This window comes from Podarcis pityusensis (assembly GCF_964106645.2).
Source record: "Podarcis pityusensis genome assembly, chromosome: 1".
Lineage (NCBI taxonomy): Eukaryota > Metazoa > Chordata > Lepidosauria > Squamata > Lacertidae > Podarcis > Podarcis pityusensis.
Genome location: NC_138028.1, coordinates 80310228 through 80336007, shown reverse-complemented (window position 1 = coordinate 80336007; position 25780 = coordinate 80310228). Strand labels below are relative to the sequence as shown.

The following is a 25780-nucleotide window of genomic DNA, read 5'->3' as shown; positions in this document are numbered from 1 at the left end:
TGTAACAAATGAGATGCTGTGGGTAGCAGTACAAAATGGCTGCCATGAACAGCAAAAAATTGGTGACAGTACTCCATATCAGTGAGTACCAAAAAACCCCCCAAAACCAGCTGTGTGTGTGGTATCAAAGGTCAGGAAAACTGATGTGTCTTCAGCATATGACTGAAACTACACAACAAAGGTGTTAGGCACATATCTGCAGGAAGAAAATCACAACAATTAAGAATTCATAATTAAAAACAGTTAAAATCAAACCGCAGTCTCAGGAATAGGGTGAGCCCAGAAAACATACATATCAAATGTCAAAAGGGTAAAGAGATGTGTTGTTAGCATTCACCAAAAATTGTACATGCAGGTCCCACTATCCAAACACAAAGTGTTCTTAGGAAGTCATTTGTTATGTGAGCTTTCACTTAAAAAGTCAATGATTTCCAATTATTCCTACAGGGAAATTTGTGACTATGGAATTTTGACCCGAAAATGATGGGAAAAAACAAGAAAACCCTCTGGACAAACAAGGAAAGAATACATCCTCTCTTATTTGTCCAATCTCTGCCCCTCGCCCCATGGTTTATGGCAAAACAGTTGCAACATACAAAAAAACTTAAGAATTATTTTTGTTTACAATACTACGCAAGGGTCTGGCTGTTGGGATATCTGAATCTGTGGTGTTATAGCGAGGTTTGGGTAATAACAACTCATGTTTGAATAAATGAATTTTCGTATAACAAGTGTTTGGATAGCAGAACCTTTGCGTGTATAGCAAAGATGCCAGACTCCCTTCTGTGGTCAGGGATTTCCACAGCTTATATGTTTTGATTGTTAAATCACTACCTATGTTTCATGGGTAGCAATTCTTAAGTGAAATGAGTAAACTGGCACCTGAAGGGTAGTATAGAAATTTAATAAAGAAAGAAAGAAGCAAGCCACAATGTGGTGCCAGACATGGGGACAATGGTGTGTCACTTGGTAAAAAATGCCATCTCTGGGCAACAGGCCTCCTCAGAAGCAGAAAGGGCGCTGGATGGTCACTTGAGGGTGCCATATTGTTAGATGGCTGGGGAAGGGGCTTGGTCCCTATCCAATGCTGCTGTTCCACTAGCACAGCAGAGCTTTCCTCTCCTCTCCCCTGCAGCCCACCGCCATCATAAGCTGCTCCAGAGGGTTGGAAGATCCTTTAGAGCAGATATTGAAGGTGCACAGGTTAATGAAAGGGAAGTCCTGCTCTGTGAATAGAACCTGGGTTGCCATATTTCAAAAGGAAAAACCAGGAACTTTTTTTTTTTTTTTTACATAAACACTGAAAAAATGCGAATTTTCAATTGTCTTGCCTAAGCTCCAGGACCAAGTGCCACCTTTCGGATGTCAATTCCGCCTTTGAAATCCCAGTAATGTCCAGGGAAATCCGGACATTTGGCAGCCCTAATAGAACTCCATGCATGTCGCGTTGGATATAACCCTTTATCCCCCCCCGCCCACTCCTAATACAGGTCCTTCATTCAACTGACAACCTTAATAACACAGAGATATCGCCAACTAGTTTTCAAAGGATGCCATCCAAGCATGAAGAAGGGAAAACATGCCTGAATCCAAATCAATCCCAAAATCATAAAAGTCAATAGATACAAAGAGATCCTATATGGTAGGTAATCCCTTAATGACCTAAATTATTTAGAAGTAGCATTTATATTAGTGATCCCTGCCAAAGACATTTTTGACCGTTAATAAAGCCCAAGGCTATACTGGTCATTTGGAATTTAGCCTGCTATGGAATAGCCTGCTTTTTCCTTCCTACACCCCTCCTTGCCGCACAACAACCATCTGCTGTTTAGAGGCCTTGAAAATATTTTGGTCACTAATATTTGCAGATTCCATGATTGTGTCCTGCAATTCTTAACAAAAAATGCTCCCTGATCCAGCAGGATTTTTCGCACCACTTGTTTATTTTCAAGCATGTTCATTGCCTTCAAATTTCATTTTCAATATCACCCAATCACCCATTATACATTTGGAAGATTGCTATCTTTAGAGACAGTTTTGGAGAAAATCTAATCCAAGAGAGGGTGGGAGAGTGAAAAAAATAAATTGCAGGTGTTCTGGATTGATATTAAAAGAAACCTTGGTGAAATTTCAAACCACAATTTCAATCTAAATCCCATAGCTATTTTTAAAGGAAATTTCATAGAAGTAGTACCAGCTCAAGGACCTCCTCTCCACATATGAAATGACCAGACCCTGCAGTCGTTATCTGAGGCCCTTCGCATGCCTTCTCCATGAGTGGCCCAGAAAGCGGCAACACAAGAACAGGCCTTTTCTGTGTTGGTGTAGCACCCTGCTTGTGGTTAACGCTTAGCTGGAATGAAATATTCAACGCAGCAATAGAAAAATTAAAATAATAATTTATTTGTCAGACAAATAAATGAGAGACACAGTGGTATATGGTTACCAAAGCTCTGCCCACTCCAGCCCTGATGGCCAGCACTTATATTTCCTCAGCCCAGCCCCCTTGCTCCTCCTTTGGCTGCCTCTGTCCAATCAGCCTGGTTGAAATTCCTATTGGCTGTTTGCTAGAACCAATCATAAAAGATACACCCATTTCCTATTACCTTTTATGGGAGACAAAGAGCTATATTTCCTTCTATCCATAAATGGCAGACAAGTAGCCATATATCTTACATTTGCCTCGACAAGGCACCTTAATTATCAGATCATCTTTGCCCTATTGCCCTATTGCCCTATTCACTCCAAAACAGATGGCTAATGGTTTTAATTTTATCTTAAACAGAGATCTTGGGTTCACCTTCTCACACACCATCAATGAAATAAGAATCTAACATAAGAATCTAACATTTCTTACTTTCTAAATCCTTTGCATAATTACATTTAAGCCAATATATTTCATACATTAACATATATAGCTTTTTAGAAGGAAAGGAACTTAGTAAAAACAGTTTCCAAAAGCAACCCCTTAAATTTACACCCCCCTTTCAAGCCAGCTGCTGTTTCTATTAGCTCTTGCCCTTTAACCTTAGGAAGATGTGGCTCGAGTCTGATGGGAGGCACATGGTATTTTGTAATTTGTATGGTCAATATGACCTTTTGCTCCCAGCCTGTAATTTCCTTTTACAACTTTGAGGTACTCCTATAAATCAGAGGGGCCCTGTTTAGGAAGATAAACATCTGCCAAAGCACCCAGCCAGCTGCTTTATGCCTGGCATAAAACATACAAACATTTGCAAATATATTTTTAAGCTCATTTTAAAATGCAGACCTTGATCTGATGCCTCATTGGCTCCCCATTTGTGGAATGCTCTCCTCAGGGACTCAACTGGCAGCTTTGTTACATATCTTTAGGCACCAGGCAAAAACATTCCTCTTTTCCAAGGCCTTTGGCTAATTAAACAATATGTGTGTGCGAGGGTAATTATTTTGTTGTTATTGTTCTGGTATGCATTTTTGTGTTTTCATATTGTAAACTGCCCTGTGATCTTACGATGAAGGGTGGCATAGAAATTTAAGAAATAATCATAATACCAACATGCTATAAAATAGTGGAAAGTTTACCAATTATAAATAGCAAAGCACTGGGATGGGAGATGGGAACACACACACAATCTGGCACAGGATACTAGGGAACAAAATATCCTGTGAATAATTGTGGGAAGGTACAGTAAATATGATCAACTGAAAATCTGGTATAAATTTATTTCATACTGGAACAGTGAACTCAGTCCAATAATACTGGTAATGCATGTTGAGAATGTAAGCAGAAATGTGAGGCAACGATAACTATAAGAACTATAAATGTGGTAGATCCTTCTCTTTTAAGTAATATTTCAACAAGGAACTCTTTGGAATGGATAAATATGATTCCTGATAACTAAAGTATATAATTTATGGTTCCTGGTAAAATGAAATGTGTTATATTTTGTTGCTTAAATAAATACATATTTTTAAAGGCACTGAGTGCAAGTCTCAGGGCATCTGAAACAGAGGTAGCAGCTACACACCTTGTATGTAAGAATTACTTCCGAGAGGGATCTGTTGTGAGGGGTTTTTTCACATTTGCCTCCTGTCCTTCACCCAAGTAACTCAGAGCCACTTTCTAGCTTCACAATAGGTTAGCTATGCCAAAAGGGTGATTTCCCCAGGACTGTCCTGGGAGCTTCATATGTCAATAGCAATTTTGCACATCCAATCTCAATATTCCAGCTGCCTTACTTTTTCAAAATTCTTATGTACAGCATACCCTCCAACGTTTATCCGATGAAAATAGGAATGTCCCATTCCATGATAATTTTACTTTTTATACCCCACACATCTTACTGGGTTGCCCCAGCTACTCTGGGCAGCTTCCGACATATATAAAAACATAATAAAACATTAAACATTTTTTTAAAATCCCTATACAGGATTGCCTTCAGATGACTCGGGAGTCAAATAACTCCATACCCCCCCAACATTTCTCCAATGAAAATAAAGACATCCTAAGGAAAAGTGGGACATTCTGGGATCAAATCAGAAACTGGGTCGGCTTCTCTAAATCAGGGACATCCCTGGAAAGTAGGGACACTTGGAGGGTCTGTATACAGTGTGCATATATGCCTACAAGGAGCTGACCCAGGCTAGGCCCCTACAGTTCACAGAAGTGGTCAAAAACCTGCTTCTGTCTTGCAAGGAAGTCCCTTATAGAGCACATCACAGCAGCCCATACTCTGGCCGCTAATTTTGCGATATGTGAAGCCACTCTCCATCTCCTTCAGATCTGATTCTAGGACTGAAATGTTCCAAGAGACACTAATCAGTAAGAGAATTCCTCTCTCGTCTATATTTTCTCTCCCACGGAAGATAATTTTTAATGTAAAATGCTTAGAGAACTTTGGTTATTGGGCAGTATAGAAACATAGCTGTCAACTTTTCCCTTTTCTTGTGAGGAATCCTATTCGGAATAAGGGAATTTCCCTTTAAAAAAGGGAAACGTTGACAGCTATGTATAGAAATGTGCAAGGATGGCTGCAATGCTAACTCCACTTACCTGGGACTAGGGAGTAAGCACCACTGAATTCAGTAGGACTTACTAATGAGAGACATGGTTAGGTTGCCCCGTCAGTAAATATTTTAAGTAAGTAAATACCAGGAGAAATGTAAATAAGGTCATGTGCGCTCCTGTGTCATGTTGTGGGTGGAGTGGTTCTTGCTACCTCCTCTGTGTGTATAAATAAACACACACCCCAAACAGTTTTGCTGCGTATTAGAACCCATACTGGGATTTCTTCTCCACCATGAAGCTGACACTTGTCCTTCTGCTCCTCGCCCTGGCATGCTGCTCCTTGGATGCGCATCACCATGGTAAGCATCACTCCTCTGGTAACTATCCCACTTAATGGAACTTTGCCTCAAGAGGCAAAAATAATCCAGTCTAATGTCTTCAGATATGGCATCTACAAATGAGATGCAGGAGAACTTCAGCAAAATCATGAATGCCCGTACCTGACACTTCAGGCATACTCTCCTGAGGTAGCTGCAGTGGCAACCAGGGGCCCAGGATAAAGGATGGTCTTTGGGAACCCTCCACCAATGCAACCCCCTCCCCTAATAAATCAAGCAAAGCATCATTTATTGCAAGAATTAATAAGACATCTGATTCTTAAACAAGTAGACAAGTTAGATGACTTGCTTCTAGTTTGGTGAAACAAATTTTTCAAAAGAGATTTGCCTAGCTAGCTTATTTTCTTCTGAGAGCGTAAGATAGTGGTCGAGCCTATCTTGCCCCTTGGTAAATCTTGGGTGCTCCTTTGTCAGAGGGGGTGAGGGAAGGATAAGGAAGCCCTGTCCATAAGTCAGATCCAGCCCATAGCTTAATTTCATATGGAGGCCATGCAGTCTTCTCCCCAAGAAAGACCTGGGTGGACATGAGCATTGGGTGCCACTGCCTGAAGGCACATGCTCACTTCCATCCTGCCTTCTCTATTCATCTGGTAGGTGCAGAGGCTGAGAAAACCAGCATACCTCTCCACTGTCCCCAGGTGGGCTGGAGGGAGACGATGGAAACACTTCCTCCTGTCTCTCACCTGCCTGCCTGTCCATTAATGTAGGAGTGTCCACATTACACTCTCTCCATTTCAGGGTTGTCCCACACCTTTCCACCTTTTAATGTGGGGTTTTTTTTCAATCCTTGGAAAGCCCGAAGAGGCCAGGCTTGAAAAACCTTGCAATAATGAAGAGACAGGGAAGTGCAAATCCATGTTTTGCTCCAGTGTGGACAAGCTCATAGCATCTGCTGGTGTAAGTGCCTCTGTCTCACAGTCTTCTTCTCTGGCATCCCAGCTGGATCCTGGGCAGGGCAGTCTGAAGTGGGCTATCATGGTTGCAGCCAGTTATGACTTAGTTTTTATTTACTTTCCAAAGATGATACTAAAGAAGAGTATGTGTGTGTGTTTGTAGATTTAAAGTGTTTTTAACAGCCTGTTTGGGTTTTTATTTTCCTTCTTCCTAGATTCCCACAAAACATGCAAACCTATGGAGAAATTTCTAGGTGCAAAGTTTTCTGGAACAGATTCTGAGTATATGGAAGAACTTGAACGTTATTCTGACAATGAAGATGGCATCCAAGCCGCAATGGAAGTAAAAGATCTTATTGAAACATTTTCGGTTGAGAAACGTTCGGAATACCTGAAACTTCTGGTAATTTTAAGCATTGTCCTTTTTCTTGCTGGCTTTTTGTGCTTCTAATTCATAACAAGAGACAGGGGGAGGAATATGATATTGTGACTGCCAAACAGAATGATCTCCTCTCTCCTCCTGCCACATGCTGTTCTGGGGGTTCTCCTGATGCCCCAGAAGGGATTGGGGGGTAGAAGGGGAGTCGTATTGCACTAGTTGGAGCCTGTGCACTGACTTCTGCTAGCACACTGGGTTAATTGAATCCAACCCAGGATGTATATGTTTCCCCCCCCCCCATCTAATTTTTTAATTTCATTTTTATTTATGAATTTATAAGAGTACAAAATACAGAAAAATAAAAGAAAAAAGTGAAAGAAAAGGAAGGGGGAAAGGGGGGGGAGATACATTACATCAACCCATAATTCTATTTCATTGACTTCCCATCCATTCTTCCATGGTTCCCTAAAGTTTCACTTTCCTGCTGCATATTCTATTTTTTCTCACTATTTAAACATTCAAATACTTCCCAGTATAAACTATAACTGCTGAGCTTACTCCAAACCGATTAAAGTTCTAACATTTTTACAATGGTTTTTTAGGTAGTCTACTTTCTTTCTTTCTTTCTTTCTTTCCCTCCTATATAATAAAAAAAATCTAACTGGTGAACAAGAGTATATGAAAATATGTACATAAAGTCACTGGAGCTACATTGCATAGCTGTGATTTCTTTCTTCTTTGTCATTCAGAAAAACTTAATGCACAAATGCAAAAAAGACTGGAAGAACTGATCTTTGGATAATGCTACGCTGATTTCACAAGCTGACCACCAATTCCTGAAATATCATATGATTGATCCATTCTTCGATTTCGCTTGTACTGTCCTTATTCAAAGAAGCTCCCTCTGGGGCAATAATCATTATGTGACAGAAAACCTAGAGAAATCTCATGTGCTGTTCTGCAATCAGTCATATTCAAATTGTTATTAAACTTACTGCCTTGCATTCCTTTGCTCAAGTTTCATTCCTGTGGGCTGTTAAATGTGTGCCATTTGCACTGATCTCTTGAGATTTGCTAGAGCCAGCCAGAGACTATGTTAGAGCAGAACAAGGAATGTTCTGAACAGCGAGTTGCTGGCCCAGCCCTTCTCTACAACTTAGAGAGGGCCCTTGTGTTGCTAGTTTGAGAGACAGGCAGTTGTGCTTCCCTAACTTCCAAACCATTTTTGTGGGGGGTGGGGAGAGTGGCTAGTACTAGGGACAAAGTGCCATAATGATCAGTCAGATACATTGATTCCAGAAAGTCATGGAAGCAGGTGGTAGAGTTTATGGGCCCCAACTTTGATCCCAGGAACAGGAATGCAGCTGATAGAATTGATATGCTCACCTGTGAATAAATGTCTACACACACACACACACACACACACAAATGTGAGTAAATGCACTTGCACGCTCATGATACTGACATGTGCTAGACAGTCAGGAGCTTATATTACAAGGTTAAAGGAAGGCAGCAAAGATAAGCTAGAGGAAACCATTCATTTGTTCACTTTTTCAAAATAGACAAGACCTTTCTGCAGGCAATATGATTAGCCCAGGGATGATGAACAAAACATTTCAATAAGGAACAAAGACTGCCAAATGCATCATGTGACTCTAGTCAGTGGCCTCATCCGCACAATACAATTATAGCACTATCATAATACTTTAACCGTTGTGGCTTCTCCCAAAGAATTCTGGGAAATATACTTTATTAAGGTGCTGGGCACTCCTTCCTCCAAGGAGCCCCCCATCTCTAGACCTTCCTTCTTGCCAAACCACTGTAACTGGATATTGCAGAAAAATGGATTCAGTTTAGTCCCACAAGGCTTGCACTCTTGTTTAAGAAGTCTTGCACTTCTCTGAACCTGGTAGGACTCTTAACATAACGTAAGAATAGAAGATGTTCCTGCTGTATCAGACCAATGGCCCATCTAGTCCAGCTTGCTGTTCTCACAGGGGTCAACCAGGTGCCTATGGGAAGCCTGCAAGTTGGACTTGAGCTGGACAACAGCACTCTGCTCACCTGAAACTCCCAGCAACTGGGATTCAGATGTATGTTGGCTCCCAAGGTAGGACAAGGGTATCATTGCTAGTAGCCACTGATGGTCTTATCCCCCATGAATTTGTCTAATCCTTTTGGAAAGCCATTCAAGTTGGTGGCCATCACAGCCTCTTGAGGGATCAAGTTCCATCTGCCCTGAATCTTCCAGCATTCCGCTTCATTGGATGCCCATGAGTTCTAATGTTATGAAAGAAGCAGAAAAACATTTTCTCCATGCAATGCATAATTTCTGTCACATCACCTTTTTTCTCTGAACCAAAAAGTCAAAAATTCTGCAGCGTTTCCTCACAGAGAAATTACTCCACCTTCTTGATAGATTTGTATAATGGTGTTTTTATGATATCAGCAGTTTTATTTTTAATTCCTTTTCTGGGTATCTTCTGTTGTGGAGGTGAGGGGTGGTGGTGATTAACAAAATCAATCCTCCTGGCAATATCTGGGAATATCCCCTCACTCACGCAGTTTAGGACATTCCATACCTTTGCTCAGCAGAGTTTCTTGTTCACTGAGAAAAATAAAGCTCACGTATATGTAAACTCAGCTTTAATAATAAAGAAAACTGTAACAAAATAACATAATGAAAGAAACGAAATACGACGACATGAGGCAAGTTTGAGGCAAGAAACAAGAAGAGACAGTTGGTCCCTCCTAACTGAAACTTAACGGAACACACTGAAGGGAGGGGCTGATTCTGGAGCAGAACACACAAGCCCCTCCCACCAGATACCTAGCACTCTACTATTCAAATTAGGCCCTAGTGTTTTTCTTACATCTTCAGCATGGGATTTGTCTTTCCACAGCTGCTACACCCTGGGTCAAATATTTCTTCAGCTACTACCCCAAAGTCTCATTCCTGATCAGTCACTGGCAGTTCAGACCCTATGAGTGTAAATGTGAAATTAAGATTATTTTTCACCACAATATGCATCACTTTACACTTGTTTACCCTGAATTGCATTTGCCATTTACTGCCCATTCCCTCAATTTGGAGAGGGAATTTTGGAGCCCTTTGCAAAATCTTTTCATGCTAATGACTCTGAACAATCTATTATCTTCCACAAACTTGGCTACCTCACTGCTTACCCCTAACTCTAGATCACTTTCAAATAAGCCAAAGATCACAAGTCCCAATACCAATCCTTGTGGGATTCCACTTTCCACATGTCTCCATTTGGAGGACTGTCCATTGATTCCTGTTCTCTGTTTTCTTAACCAATATCTGACCCACAAGAAGACTTCTCCTCTTATTCCATGACTGCTAACCTTACTAAACTTTCATGAGGTACCCTGTTAAAGATTTTTGAAAGCCCAGGTACACTACATCACTGGATCAGTTCTATCTATATGCTTGTTGACACTCCAAAATAAATCTAATAGCTTAGTCAGAAAGGGCTTGTCCATGTAGAAGCCATGCTGGCTCTGCTTCTTGATGATGTACAAACAGCCTGCCTATCTCTCATAAGAGTACATAAAAAAGGCAGTGCCTATCCCCAGAGAGGTGGAATACCCTCCAAGTAGCAGCATTGGGGTAAAGTGGCTGTAGCCACCTCGTATATTACTGATCTACAAAGTAAGCATGGCCAACAGACAGGGGATAGGAATGTTGTATTCCAGAAACATCTGGAGGGCCATAAGTTCTTGTTCCTTGACAAGATCTCCTGAAAAGGTTTTAAGGGTTGATCAATCCATTAATCCACCTGATAGCATGCTTGTGAGCACTCCTCTTCTACAGCACACGAAGGTGCAAAATTTGCCTCAGACACTTAATACCAAACACACAAAGCTGCTTTGCACAGGTTCAGATCATTTTCCATCTAGGCCACACAGACATATTAGCGTAAGCACTAGATTGGCTCTGCACAGCCCTGACCTCACCACCACTTTCCCCTTCCAGTACATGGAAGTGATGCTACCTCTGTCAAATGTTGTTGTTGCAGCTCCACCCAACCAGGTGAGCTGCTCTTGATCCCTCATAATAGTATACAGCATTTTAAAAATGGGTGAGATTTCTTCTCGTGGTAAGTCTCATGATTTTTATTTTTTTAAATCTTTGGCCCTTTTCACTTTGTTTTTAGCTAAGGAATCTTTCTGCCCGTGTCAGACCTTTCACCCACAGAAAGTTATAGTACATTCCTCCACACAAGGAAAAGATAACAAGGAAAGAAAAGGAGAAGGAAATCAGAAGAAACCAAGCTGGTTAGTAAAGATAATATTGTCTATACTGTCTGCTTATGAAATGAATGAATGAATGAATGAAGATGATCTGGATAATTGGGGGGAGTGAATAGAATTCAAAGCAGAATTCATAGTTAGCCTAGCCCAAAGACAATAGGTGGTATCTAATGAAGTAGTTCCATCAGTGGTGGAGCTTGGGGTCTCAAATTTCAGTGGAGCCCTGCGCAACTTCAAAATTCACCACCCTCCCCCTTTCGTGCTCCATTCTAAATCATAGTTGTGGTGTCCCCAGCGTTGCCACTCCCCTAAATCCGTTCCATTAGGACATGAATAAGAAGAAGAAGAAGAAGAAGAAGAGTTTGGATTTGATATCCCGCCTTTCACTCCCTTTAAGGAGTCTCAAAGCGGCTAACATTCTCCTTTCCCTTCCTCCCCCACAACAAACACTCTGTGAGGTGAGTGGGGCTGAGAGACTTCAAGGAAGTGTGACTGGCCCAAGGTCACCCAGCAGCTGCATGTGGAGGAGCGGAGACGCGAACCCGGTTCCCCAGATTAGGAGACTACCGCTCTTAACCACTACACCACACACAGGCCTGGACACAAATCAATACGCAAAAGAGAAATGTCAATATATACACATCCTTTAATTTAGGTAATCCCATAATGACCTAAAGAATTTAAAAGCAACATTCATATTAGCAATACCTGGCAAAGTCAAGATAGTTTGGACTGTTTATAAAACCTCAGGCTATATGGATCATTTGCCTCCATCAACCATTTGCTCTCTATAACCTTGAAAATCTTACAGCCACTGATCTTTTGTCCTGAAATTTCCTTTGCATATAATTGAATGCACATTTGGAAGGTTACTATATATTTATAAAGTGGTTGGTGTGCGGGAATCAAATCAAAGACACAGAATGAAAACCTGAGTGTATTTGTAATCGATTTAGCAACTGCACACAGGGTCTATTAAGTATAACACATGAGAGAGAGAGAGATTTTGTTTTGTTACGTTCTCGTCCCCAGAAACTCAGTGTGGCACTCGAGCCTCACAATACCCCTTTGAAGTACGCTATACCAAGAAAGAGTGATTTTCCCAGGGCTACCCAGTGAGCTTCATATGTGAGCAGGGATTTGATGCATCGAAACTCAAGAGTACAGCCATAACTCTCTCTTGGCTTTCTTGTCTTCTTAAATCCTACGTACACTCTGCATATAGGTCAACAGGAAGCCACACCTGACCCTCCTTTTGCTGTAGGAATTGATCTTGGTCTCTTCATCTTGCCAACCTTAAGTTTAGTTCACCCCATTTCCACAGCATTTCCCCCCCCCCCTTCTTTTAAACGCTGCCACAAAAATTCAGGTAGATGATATTCTGTATCAGTTTGCTGACAGACTGGCTATCTCCCCCATCTGCAGTGCATAAAAATAGTCAAAAATTTGATTTTGTTCCCTCAAGGAACTCTCTAATAGCGTGCACCGCAGTAACCAACCCAGTGCACACTGAATTTTAAATGCACACAGCAGCTCTCCATCTCCTTTGGATTTGATCAGAAATGAGGAGGAGAACAATAAGATTTAGGGCATGTGTTGTGCTGTAGGCGGAGCAGCTCGTGGGCACATAGAGCTATATATATAGATGCCTGAGCTGCGCAGCTCAGGATCCCAGATAGTTTTGCTGTGGGCTGCAACCCGTCTGAGAATTTTTCTCCATCATGAAGCTGACACTCATCCTGCTCATCGCCCTAGCATGCTACTGCTCTTCAGGTAAGCATCACTACTGAGACTTCTGGCTCTCGGTTTCAATAGACTCAAGAAGCAAACATTTAGTAGCATGGCATAACATTTCCAAAGATGCCATTTGTAAATGAAATACAGTAGAATCTCAGTGAAATGAACTCCCAAGAGCTGGACATTTTAGGCAAGGAGACGTCCTGGACCAGCTCCGCAGGGCCTCCACTCAAGTACAGCACAATGCAAAGTAGGCTTACTCAAAAGTAAGTCCTGTTGTGCCCAATGGGGCTTTCTTCCCAGTGGCCTGCAAAAAAAGATGCCAAAAAAAAAAAAAAAGGAAAAAAAGGCTCCTGTACCTTTAAAAATTTCAGCAGGTGTAGTTTGGCATAGGAGGTGCATCTGCAGAAATCTCCTCTTTTACACAGCTGTTAAAAGGTGCAAGAGCCCTGTCCTTTTTTTATAACCTGGGCACCCTAAAAATCACTGAAGATGATAGTCAGTGAGTTTAAGTGGACTACAACAGGACTCAGTTTGATCTAGTGACATGTGCATTTTATGGTAAGTTAAGATGTCATATTTATGGCCTCCAATTTAGAAATTACTCGGCTGTGAAAAGGCCAGTTTTGGTTAGTGCTACACAGAGGAAGTATAGTATTCCCCCCCCCCCGCATCTATGGACCCCAGGAAACATAGCACCCTCTGGTCAGGGCTGTGTGTCCCTGACATACAAACATGGTAAGGAAAGAACATTTAAACCATCCTCATGTGGTGTCAGCACAAGAAAGTGCTTTTCCCGTGGAGCTTTCTTGCAGAGACATGGGCATCCAAGCTGGAACTGAGCTGGGCCCTCTCAGCTGAATCATATTCTTTCCATCCAGTTATCAGGTGATTGTTTCTTTTTTCTAAGATGACAATAAAGAGTTTAAATAAAATATGTATAAAGTATTAAAAATTCATTTTTTGTTTTTGTTTTGTTTCCTCCCCCCTCCCCGCCCCAGTTTATTCTGAGCTATGTCCTTCTGTCCAGAATTCAGTGACTGCATTCCTTTCTGGAACAGCGGATGACTTAAAAGAGGAGCTTAAAAAACACGTACCTCGTTCAAAGTATGGGATAACCAATGCACAGAAGGTGCAAAGTTGTACCCAGGATGAATTTACAGAAAAGGAAAAAGAGGGGTTATATGATCTTGTGGTAATTATCTATTTTGCCATTTTTTTCTTGCCTGTGTTTGGATATTTATTATACCTTGTCTTTCATCCCGTCAAACTTTATTTGCAATCTGCTATTTAAAAACATTATTTTAGCATGCATGTGCCACAAGTTAATATCTGATGATCTAAAAAGGATCTAAATTCTTTGTCCTGCCATCTATATTACCAGAGCCTTCTCCATATGTCAGAGACTAATTCAGGTCATACAGTAATAACTCTAGTTTAATATGCATGCAGCAGGCCTGTGCCATCATATGGAAGACCCATCTTTTCCAACCCTAAACCTGCCCAGTTGTTCTGATGGTTGAGCCAAGTGAATCGAGGCAAAGTTGCCTTTTATTGACTTTCAGTCATTTTCTTTCTTTTTTCTTTTTTTTTTAAAGATATTGGAGTTTTCAAAATATTACAAAAAGAAGAAAGTAATGAAAAGAAAAAAAAGAAGAAGAAAGAAAATTCCAAATAAAAAACAAAAAAGTGACAAAATTACAAAAATCCCAAGGTTTTTAAAAAAAAGAAAAAAAAACATTTAAAAACAAGTTCATTATTTTCAGACCCTTAACTGTCATTGCCTTCTTTCTTAGACCTCCTCCTCCTCCCTTCCTTTGTATCCTAGTTATTAATTATCCCAGCAAATCCTTTCCTTTCCATGTTTCATAAAATTCTATCATTACATTACCCTAGACTATTTTAATCCTATCTTTCTATAATAAAATAGACCTTAAAGTTTAAAACTTAAGTCTTAACCTTACCAGCTTCTTATAATCATAATATTCTTTCATAATTCTTTAAGCATCTTTACTAAAGCCAGGTAATTTCTTCCAACATTTTTCTATCATTCATCAACTTTATGAAACATTCTAATAATAAAGAAAGAGAAAAAGAAAGATATAAACAAGTCCAATCTTTATCCAACGTCCCTTCCTCCTGGTTCCGGGGTTTGTCAGTCCTTATTCCGACTTTCACTCATTTTCACCATGGCATGATCTTCTACTGTTCAGGAAGCAAGCTGTTGAGTAATGCTTGCCAAGAACCAGCTAGTCCCAACCTTCCTCATTTCCTTTATCGCCTGTACTTACATGTGTTTCATTTCATTTCAGAAAAAGATGGTTGACAAATGCAGCAGCGACGAGTAATTCTGATCTATGGAAGAAGTCAATCAAATTCCACATGCTTACTACTGATATTGGTTGCTGGAAAATATTGATCCATTCTTCTATTTCTTTCATCCTGTCATTGACGTCAGAGGTCCCTCCTCCCTTTGAAGCAATAATCATATGCTGCAGAAAAGCTAGAGAAATCTCCTGCCATGTTCTTCAATCATTCCTACTTGAATCATTATTAAAACCCGTGATTTGCATTTCTGTGCTGAAGATTCATTTTTCAGTGTGTATGATAAATGTCACAGTTAATCCAGAGACTACTTGAAGGATCTAGAGAACAATTCTAGAAAGGGAATTTAATTGTTGTTGATATTTATTTATAAAAATATTTATATACTGCCAACTCAAAGCAGGGTAGAACAAAAGATAAAATGAAATGAAATGAAATAGTTTATTATCACTTGTACAACTTGTATACAGTGAGATTACACGAGCACCCCCCACTCAGCTCTCTTAGTCTTAATTCCCCTCGTTTACTGACGCACACCCACCAAACCCAAAAGTCAGTTGCCCTGTTGTTATCTTTTCATTCAGCAGCCTAACAGCCCACGGATAGAAGCTGTTCTTTACCCTGTTGGTGCGACTAATCATGCTTCTATATCTTCTGCCCGATATTCTTGCTGATATTAAGGTGCAAGTGGTTCCCTAGGCACCATGTAGATATTTTTTGGACCTCCCCTCTATACGCTGATTCGTCTCCACCTGTTATTAAACCCATTATGGTGGTGTTATCTGCAAACTTAATAATTGCAGTAGATGGGTCAGATGATAAAAGGACACTAAAGGATTGTTGGGGTCCGCTAATAGGGTGCAAGCTGCCTTGGTCACTGAAAGGCCAATAAATGCCATAGACAGAGTCCCATAATTACTCATTTATTCAGCTGAGTAAAACAGAGCGGGCGAGCCACACTCACCAGTGTGATGGTGAAGTCATGCCTAAATAGCCTTTGTTCAGACTTTTTATAGGCATCCCCCCTGCCTTTCCCCCTTTCGAGGTTCCTAGTGCTGATCAAAACAGGACACCCTGCCTGGAGAACTTGAAGGGAAAAGCTTCCTGGCAGAGGGAAGTTTTCTGGAAAATTGCCTAGCAATGTTATCTGGTCTTCACGTATTTGTGGCTCACCCTCTGAAATTATAAAGCAGGCAGTTTCTTTACAGAAGCAAAATGGCATCAGTTAGTCTAACCAAAAAACAGAGAAGAACAGGCCTCTGTGGCTTTTCCTGAGACCTCGCAGGATAATATACAATAAAAGCAATAAACGGCAAAGGGCCAGCATTGCTGTATCAAAGGATTCTGTCTGAATGTGGTACACAACTCTAATACAGTTTATAACCATATTCAGACTTATGCATCCTGCAAATGACCTGCTTATCAAGCATTCATTCATTACATAAGCAACAGCACCCTCTACAGTGCAGTTCATGGTTGGCACAGCAAGCGGGAGCATAGCAAACAACTTAGTCCAGCCCACTCTGTGGAATGGAAAGATGAAGCATGTTTTGGGGGGGAGGAAGGAGGGAAGATGCACACTCTCCCACCATCACCCTGCCTTCTCACCATCAAAAGACACATTCAGTCAGTAAAAAAACAACAAAACCTCAAGGAGGCTGCAAAGCAGGGCTGGAGGTGGGGGATCTGAGCCCTGACAGAGAGACTTGGATGGCTGTATCTGGTCCCCAGAGCCCAATATTCCCTATCTATGCACTCTTAACAGAATACAGTTCCCAGGGAGCTGCCATTTTCTGCTTCACCTCAGGCAGCAAATTGTCTCGGAGGGCACATCTGGAGGGCACCATGCTGGCGACTCCTGACCTATTGGATTCGCCAAGTTTTATGCCAGGTTTAATTGTTTTAGTTGTTGTGTTCTATGCTGAAGTTAGTTTTTTTTTATTGGGCTTTTTTTACTTTCTGATTTATTTTAAGGTTTTTAATAATAGTATAAATGCAGTGTAAAAATGCAGGCTAAACCAGCTTCCTGGCCAGGAATCACCTGGGGAAGCACGTGGCTCTGAGAAGTGGACAGAGACAGGAGAATTGGCAGGTTTTAAAAACTGGCCTTGGAATGCCTGAGGCAGAAGGGGAGGGGCTGCGTTTCCAGGGACTTGGGGGGGTGAGAAAGGAGGGGTCAGAACTTGATGTAAGAGCTGAAAGGCAGAACTATCTTGGCTGCTGGCTGGAGAGGCTGCATCCCAGAGGCTGAGGAAGATGGCTGGTTGCTCTGGACTCAAGATGGCTGAAGCTATGAGAGACACCCCGGAGATGTAATGGTATGTACTCCTCCATCCTAGGCTCGGGTTGTAAATATGTGTTATTAAAGACACTAGCCTCCTCTGTGCCTTCATCTGCCCAATGCAAACACAACCCAGGGTAAGTGCCTGGAACCCCGGAATCTGTGGAGATTGGGGTGGCATGTAAAAGTATTTTATATCTAAGGTGGCTAAGTTCTGTTAAGTTGTGGCTGAACATATCAGACAACACAGCGATTCTTCAAACAGCTCTTGTTTATTCACAGGCCGGAACAGAACTGAACTGCAGGGTTCAGCCAGCCTGCTTATATAGAGCAACAATAACCACTTTCTGTAACTATCCAATCACTGAATGTCACTTTCAATCCCTTATTTGCATATATGGACCTGAGTGAAAACTACTGTATCCCCCTGCTGGCCAAGGGTGAGAACTTCAGTACATAACAAGTTCCATTAGCAATACTGTCTGTTCTTACCGGAAACCCAAGGACACCTCTGACTCTGTACTATAGCATATCACAAATTATAATCTCCATGTGTTTCTAATTACTCCTACATTTTACAACACATGAAGTGAAGCTGTTTCACATATTGCAAAATCAGGTGGTAAGTGAATGGAAGGCTTAGCTCACAATTGATCTTGCCCCTGAAATTAGGGAAGTCCAGCAACTATTCTGTTCTATTTTGACTTCTTTGTGTTGGGTTAGTTAGTATAACCCCTTGCATTGGGCCAATGATCTGCAGAATTATTTCAGATTGAAGATGAAACTCTTACAAATATCACCAGCCATGTAGTGTGGCATATTACAAACACCCAAGTGACTGCTACAAAGTCAGCTTTGCAACCAAAACGTTTGTGCCCTTCCCAGCAGTTCAGCTGGTGAGCAAAGAGCACTTGTCATCAAGAATACACGAAGCAGAGTTTGAATGCAAGGCAATGAGTTTAATGAAACAGGAGGTTTGAGTGATTTAGAAATATTATAGGAGGTTTCTTCAAGTTTTGTAGATCATGATGGATGCACTCTAAAGGAAATATGGGGCTTCTTGATCAGCGAGAAGGAAGGGATACAACTTGCAATTGGCTTTGTCTGGCTGTTGACCTGTAGCGTTGCTGTTAGATTTCTTTTGAAAACTGAAGCTACTGGATTGAATCGCAATTCTTCATCACCTTCCTCTGAAATTGAAAGAACAGATGAAAGGTCAGCATAAAGTGCCAGTGTCATCCCAACCTAACAATATGGGCTATATATTGTCTGGAAAGATGATTAAGTTTTTATAAAAGTTTTTACATCCTTACTATACTGGTGCTAGCCTTGATCTGAGTGGTATAGGAGCACCGTGCCTCTTCTTTATATACTAGAAACCAGAATACTACTCACACTGATATCCACCTGTTACTTTTCAATGGAATTCTGTTTGTGCAGCAGGGCTTCCCCTCCCCCTCCCAGCCCACTCTCAAAATCTCTTCTGAAGGATCCTCCAATCCTCTGGAGAAGATTTTGAAGGCACGTGCGTGGTGGACTACAGGGGACAGGAGGGAAGGGGGAAGTTTTGTTGAACAAGTGGAAGTCTTCTGGACGGGCTGAAGAGCAGCTTAGATATGACCCAAAGACTCATGGGTATTCACTGGCGTTATACCAAACAAGGGAGTCAATAGGCTGGTCAGTTGGGAAAGATGACGGGACTCCTGTACCTTTAACAGTTGTGTAGTAGAATTTCTGCAGGTGTAGCAAGTGACAACTGCTGGAATTCCTTCATCTAAACAATTATTACAGGAGCAGGAGCCACTATCCTGTTTTTGACCTGCTGGCCACCCTAGTTACACCTCATGAGCACCACTTTGTCCACTGAATTAGACGAAGGTAGGACCTTCAGTCATAACTAATTCAATATTGGTATCTTTGTTTAGCTCAGTGGTTATCAAACTTTTGGGTCGCACCCCCCCCCCGGTCCCATGAACTCATTCCCAGCATCCCCTACCCTATAAAAAGCATCATTCAGAATAGTGGTTTGCACAACCCACTAAGGAAGATAAGAATGCAATAAAATTCAAAACAGTGGCAATTAATTGCACAATTATTCAAAATAGACCGCTCCCTGCTGATAGGCCCATTTCCACCTGGCCTAGGGGGTGGGGCCCACACTCACCCTGAACACCCTGGGACACTGCTGGAACAACTCTTGGGTTGGGGCAACTGGCTAAAATGTTTTAAATGGTTCTAATTTTGGTTGCTCTGCTTCATTTTTGTTGGGTTGGTGTTGGTTAAATGTTTAGTTATTTTTTTAATGTTAGATATTTTGTTGTATTTATATGTTGTAAGCCATCCGGAGTGGCTGGGGAAACACACCCAGATGAGTAGCATATAAATTAAAAATGTTGTTGTTGTTGTTGTTACTACTATTATTATTGAAATCCAGTTAAAACTATTTAGTTGAATTAATTCAACAGTGGAACCTCTGGCTTAGCCAGTTATCTCATAGATACACAGTTATGCTGTACAAGTAGTCCACCACCTGAAATATGAAGGTAGAAATGTGATTTTAAAAGTTAAAGGATTGCATGCATGCGTGCAAAGGCGTACCTAGGCTCCCATGCACTCCTGGCAAGGAGCTATATCGGTGACTCCCCATCCCCACCACCAAATCCCTTCCACCTTTGGCAAGGAGGTGCATCAGCACCTCTGAAGCCAGGAGGAAAAATGAACCAAGAACTCAAAAGGTTTGCTTTTTGTTGCCTTTCACCCTCCCCACTGACTTCCTCCATGAACATCGAGGTTAGCGTGTGTCTGCTGTGCCTCCCTTCCTCCTCCTCCTCCTCCTCCATCTGTCCGTCTGCCTCCCTCCCCACCTCAGCTTCCCATGGTACAGAGTGGGAACAAAACTATTTCTCCCTCTCCCCCACTCCCCACAAATGACTTAGCTTAATTTTCTAGATAGTTGTAGCAAAATATAATTACCACCACAGGAAGCAGAGTTGCTTTTTGCAAAAGGCTTAATTCGTTGACACATTCTTTTAATTTAAATACAGCATTCTTGGCATCACTGTCCTCTGTGTGCTTAGAAACTTCTTTCTCAACTTCATCATCTGATTTAAAAAGCACCGTTTTTACGAAAGACTTGACAGGCTCACAGATGGAGAAAGCTGCATTAAAGCAAAACAAACAAACAAAACAAAAACACTAAAGAGCTGGCGATTTAAGAAATAATTTTTCACATACATTTTATTTCAGATTTTTGGAGTTTTAAATGCATAATGACAGTAGTAACTGGGAAGAGTGTATGGCTTGATTATTTTTATTTATTCCTTGTTAGATTTATATACTGTCCTTCAAAAGATCTCAGGGCAGTTCACAAGATAAAAACACTAGATAAAAGCACAAATAAATAGTTAACACAGAAACAACAAAACCTCTCGCAAACACATTTAAAAGGCTGTAGAATATTATCAGGGACGGTGAATGAGAAGAGGAAAAATATAAAAGAAAAAACCTTTTCTGCTTATAGCTTCCTAATAAGCAAATTCTGCCTAAAATGCAGGGGCTGAGTTGCAATATCTCAGTAGGAACACAGGCGGCTGTGTTACACCAAATCAAGCCACTAACCAACTTACACCGTCTACACTGACTGGCTGTAGTCCTGCAGGATTTCAGGCAAGGAGTCTTTGCTGGCCCTGCCTAGAGGTGCTGGAGTCTGAAACTGAGACCTTCAGCGTGTAATGCAAATGTAGCAATGTCCAAAGATCAATTAGATATCAGTAGAGAATGGCATCCATGATTGCCAGTCAGTTATGCCAAGCTCTGCATCTCCCTGCCATCGTTTTGCGACTGGTTCTGTCCCTGCACCACCACTTTGTGACAGTAATTTTCAGCCATGTCAGGTGGGACTTGAGGGATAGAAGGCTTGAGAAACCCTGCTCTACAGTGTTTTCAAGCGGAGAGTCATGCATGGCATTACTGATGCTTACCAGAGTTGCAGCTACATGCCAGGATGAGGAGCAGAAAGAGAAGTGTTGGCTTCATAGCAGCAAGGACCGCTTCCTAGAAATAGTTGAAATGCTTTGTGACTTCCTTTGGAACCTAAGGCGCACAGCCGAGAAAGAAGGAGATATATAAGAGGCTACAAGACTGACTCCTCCCTCAACAGAGCATGGCAGGTCACCAGACTTCCTTCGCTCTTGTCTTCCTTGCGCATTTCCTTAGCAAGGACGCCCTCCAGCCAGTTTCAGATATGCAAGCCTCTGTTCTGTTCTCCGAAGCTATGACACGTTGAAGAGTTCGAGGAAACCAATCAGCCACAAGGACTGCCATCTGCACTGGCAACAGCCATGACCAGACGTAGTTGCACACAGCATAGAACGAGTTGGAAATTTCCTAAGCCCATTTTAACAACAAGAGCTGTTTCGAATCCCCCAAGAGAAATAACAACACCAAGATCTGCTGAGTTGGGTTTTCTCTAGAATCCTTGTATCTGATATCTTTCAATAAAATGTCGTCCACTAACTCCATCAACAATAAAGCAGGAGCATAGAAAGGATAATGTTTTATTTCAAACAATTTCTTGGGAAAGCAATGGCAGAGGTGAAGAAATCAGTACTCTTACCCAATCATCTTTAAGGCATCTAGGACAATACCAAACCTTACACACATTCCTCTGATACTTATAGGCTTCATCCACTCAGAAGACTACTATGCCTGCAAATTTCACCCAGTTTTGACACATTAAACCCATTTGCTGATCTCTCCATTATAGTTGGAGACAGCTGGAGCTTTGGAAAACTAACCAAAGCAAGGCTCCTTTTCAGATCTTAAATTAAGTTTGAGGGCATTACTAGGCTTCAGCCTGAGGCTCCAAAGTGGGTTCTGAACCGAGTGATTTGTTTTTACACCCCTAATCTGTATGCAGTGGGAAATTTGTTGTTGTGAAAGACACTACAGTTGTCACCTCTGTGTTCTTTTTCCTGGAACTGCCATCATTTGTTTACTCACTTTTTATGGGGATTCATACAAAGCAGTTGCCAGATCGTTGCATTCTTGTATTTTTTTGTGGGGGTCTCCTATTATTTTTCAGACCTGGGCTTTTTCGGTGACAATTTTTGTTATAAAATACAATCACAGTAGCAGCTTGTCTAATCTGAACAGAGAAAACACTCTCAAGGCTTTTAAACATTAGTGTGTCTTTAAACAAAAGCTTTCTGTCTGAAATCCAGGGCACACATTGATGGCGCTGGTCCCAGCAGGTAATTGGGCTGCCATGGCCTTGCGGCTACCCCATCCAGGTTCTCAGCAGTGTCAGGAGAACGGTTCCATGACTCCAGCGGACCCCACTACCACCTGTTATCAATGTTCTTAAGGAAATAAAATACACTTATGGAAAGACCCCCTAATACAGATTTTGTTTGGGATTTGTTTCTATCATTAAGGGATTTCCTTAGCTATTGACATTTCTTCTCTTGATATTGGCATGCAGTTTCTTTTCTGAAGGAGCAGTTAATTTGGCCACAGGCACGCTTTACTTTTATTCCTGGTTTTGGCACGCTTTGAAATTCAGTCGCTAATTGTGCCAAACTACCGCACCACTAGTTAGTTAGTTATTTACTATTCTATTCCACCCTTCCTGCAAAGGAGCCCTGTGCTGTTCACCCTAGGTGCTTGAGGTGTGTTTTAAGTTAAAGTGCTTTCCAACCATTGCAAATGCTTTTATTTCTAAGTATTTCAAAGAAAAGTTTGCATTGGGAGATGCAAAGGTGAACAACATCCCACATGCAAATAGGTGTAATTGTGTTCTTATGGCCTCTAACTAACACACACACACACACAGAGAGAGAGAGAGAGAGAGAGAGAGAGAGAGAGAGAGAGCTGTTCTCTCCAGCATTTCCACCAACTTGAAAAGAAATTTCTTTCCATCTCCACCTTGTTGGCTACCTGCCTGCTACAGTAAAAGATGTGTAGAGTGTTGCTGGACCCACCCATCAGAAGGATCACCTAGTGGGGGGGGGGGCAGAATGTTTGCATCTGTCCTATTGGTAAATGACTGATGGAGAAGCTTTGTCTCTTAATTCCCCTCCTCCTTCAAATGCTACTCCATCATTGAAGTGCCCAGTCTGAAGCCCTTAATCTCTCTCCCTCCCTCCCTCCCTCTCTCTCTCTCTCACACACACACACACACAGTGAACAAAATGGAGGCAGCTGGTACCAGTTTAATTTTCCATGGAGGCCATAAAGCATAAATGAGTGAAAATCAATTCCCAAAAAAGAAAAGTCCATGTATACAAACTAATCCTTTAATTTAGGTAATCGCTTAATGACCTGAATAATTTAGAAGCAGCAGTTGTGCTATCAGTTCTTGCCAAAGTCAAGACATTTGTGACGGTTTACAATGCCTAGGATTATGTTGATCGTTTTCGATTTACTTTGCTATGGAATAATCTGCCTTTGCCTCTTCCCCTGCCCAGTCCCCAACCATTTGCTCCTTGTAACTGTGAATATCTTACAGCCATTAATCTTTGCAAACCTCATGATCCTGTTCACCAGTTCTTAACACAAATGCTTCCTTGCTATTTATACCCATTAGTTATCTTGGCAGGGGTGCCAACTTGAATAAAATATTGGAGGGTCCAGATAAGCCCTTCCTCTGACCCTATCCACCTTAGGCTTCAAGCTTGGTTTTTCCCCACTCACCCTTGGCACCTCCAACACAGGAGAAGGAAACTAGTAGGCTCTAGCTTGTCTTCCCCCTGTTCTTTTCTGTTCCCCAACATCATCATCATCATCATCACCACTGCCACATCATAACCATGAAAACCTTATGGCTATTGATCTTTGCAAAATCTACCATCCTATTCTGCATTCAGGTAGGTAGCTGTGTTGATCTGATGCAGTTGAAATATAAAATAAAAAATAAAAAAATTGTCCAGTAGCACCTTGGAGACCAACTAAGTTTGTTCTTGGCATAAGCTTTCGTGTGCATGCACTAGAACAAACTTAGTTGGTCTATAAAGTGCTACTGGACAATTATTATTTTTTATACATCCTATTCTGCAGTTGTTAATGAGCACTAACTCTCCCTGATCTCACTACCTTTCCAGCAGCACTAACTTAATTTCATTCATTCCTAATTTTCTATTGTCCTCAGATTTTGTTTGTATGCCACCAAATATATATTCAGATGGTTATTTTCTTTTTACATAGTTTTGGAGGAAATCAGAGACATGGCATGCAAGCCTGAGCGCATGTGAAACTGATACAGCGCTTGCAAACCATGTACATGAAAAATGAAAACATGTCAGGTATATATAGATATTGTTGGTTTTGTGACAGTTATAGCTTGGTTCATACATTAAGAAACTCGCAGAAACTCCATCTTCACCATAACCCTATGAAGTAGATTATGCAAAGGCAGAGTTGTTTTCTCTGAGTGGCAAAGTGGTACAGTTAAGTAATGTTAGGCTTTGGACTTAGTGGTCTGACAGCACCCCCTTTCGATGAGCACATGAACTACTTCAGTTGTGAAGCACACAGTTAACATTTATTTCCTCCATCTCCTCCTCCTCCTCCTCCTCCTCCTCCTCCACCACCACCACCACCACCAATTCCACACTTTAAAACTGTTTCTACATTCATGATAAATTTAAGCAAGTGAAAAAACAAACAAAAACTGTTTGTCAACCCTGATTTAAAAGAAAAAACAATTATGAGCACCTGAAATTTCACATTTTAAAATCATTTAAAATCATAGCACTACCATGCCTACAAGAATGAAATGGAGTCTGTTTCCCTGCTGCTAAATACACAAAAATGGGAATAAACACTATTTTGTTCTAAAAAAAGAATAAGACATGGTTACGGGGCGGGGCGGATTTAAAAATGAACATCTGTAGCCATGCACATGCCTGGTTGGCTGGCTGCCCCCTAACTATAGAATGTTTTTCAAAATAAGAAGGAAAAGATGTTAGCCTTGGTGGGCTCCGACATGTCCATGCTGACCCAAGTGCTGATGCAGGGCCTATTTGCCTTTCCTTGCATCATCTGAACTGTCACTGTGGTCTAAACCACAGAGCCTAGGACTTGCCGATCAGAAGGTTGGTGGTTCGAATCCCTGCAACGGGGTGAGCTCCCATTGCTCGGTCCCTGCTCCTGCCAACCTAGCAGTTCGAAAGCACATCAAAGTGCAAGTAGATAAATCTACTTGCACTTCCTACTTGCACTTCCTCTGGCAGGAAGGTAAATGGCGTTTCCGTGCACTGCTCTGGTTCGCCAGAAGCGGCTTAGTCATGCTGGCCACATGACCTGGAAAAACTGTCTGCAGACAAACGTGGGCTCCCTTACCCAGTAAAGTGAGCGCTGCAACCCCAGAATCATTCATGACTGGACTTAACTGTCAGGACCTTTACCTTTACCTAGGGATGCAGGAACCTAGACTTTGACCCTGACATCCAGCCCTCATTAAATCACTGCTTAGAGGAAATGCATTACCAAAAATGAGGACAA

At 41.5% G+C, this 25780-nt stretch overlaps 1 protein-coding gene and 2 long non-coding RNA genes across 3 annotated transcripts; 2 read left to right on the top strand and 1 right to left on the bottom strand.

Annotated features, from left to right (window-relative positions):
• Window positions 1-5231: 5231 nt before the first annotated feature.
• On the top strand, window positions 5232-7651 carry LOC308474183. The gene is made up of 3 exons (XR_013984536.1): window positions 5232-5349; window positions 6497-6684; window positions 7410-7651. It is a non-coding gene; the product is annotated as an uncharacterized lncRNA (long non-coding RNA).
• Window positions 7652-8291: 640 nt separating this feature from the next.
• Window positions 8292-15248, top strand: LOC308474188 (uncharacterized protein). The gene is made up of 5 exons (XM_081000305.1): window positions 8292-8770; window positions 10839-10959; window positions 12543-12708; window positions 13674-13867; window positions 14985-15248. The coding sequence occupies exons 3-5, from the start codon at window positions 12657-12659 to the stop codon at window positions 15018-15020; spliced, it is 282 nt and encodes a 93-aa protein (XP_080856431.1). The 5' UTR covers window positions 8292-8770; window positions 10839-10959; window positions 12543-12656; the 3' UTR covers window positions 15021-15248.
• Window positions 15249-18216: 2968 nt separating this feature from the next.
• LOC308473091 lies at window positions 18217-21398 on the bottom strand. Its single transcript, XR_013983902.1, has 3 exons — window positions 21259-21398; window positions 20252-20436; window positions 18217-18468 (listed from the first exon to the last, which is right to left on the bottom strand). It is a non-coding gene; the product is annotated as an uncharacterized lncRNA (long non-coding RNA).
• Between the last annotated feature and the right edge of the window lie 4382 nt (window positions 21399-25780).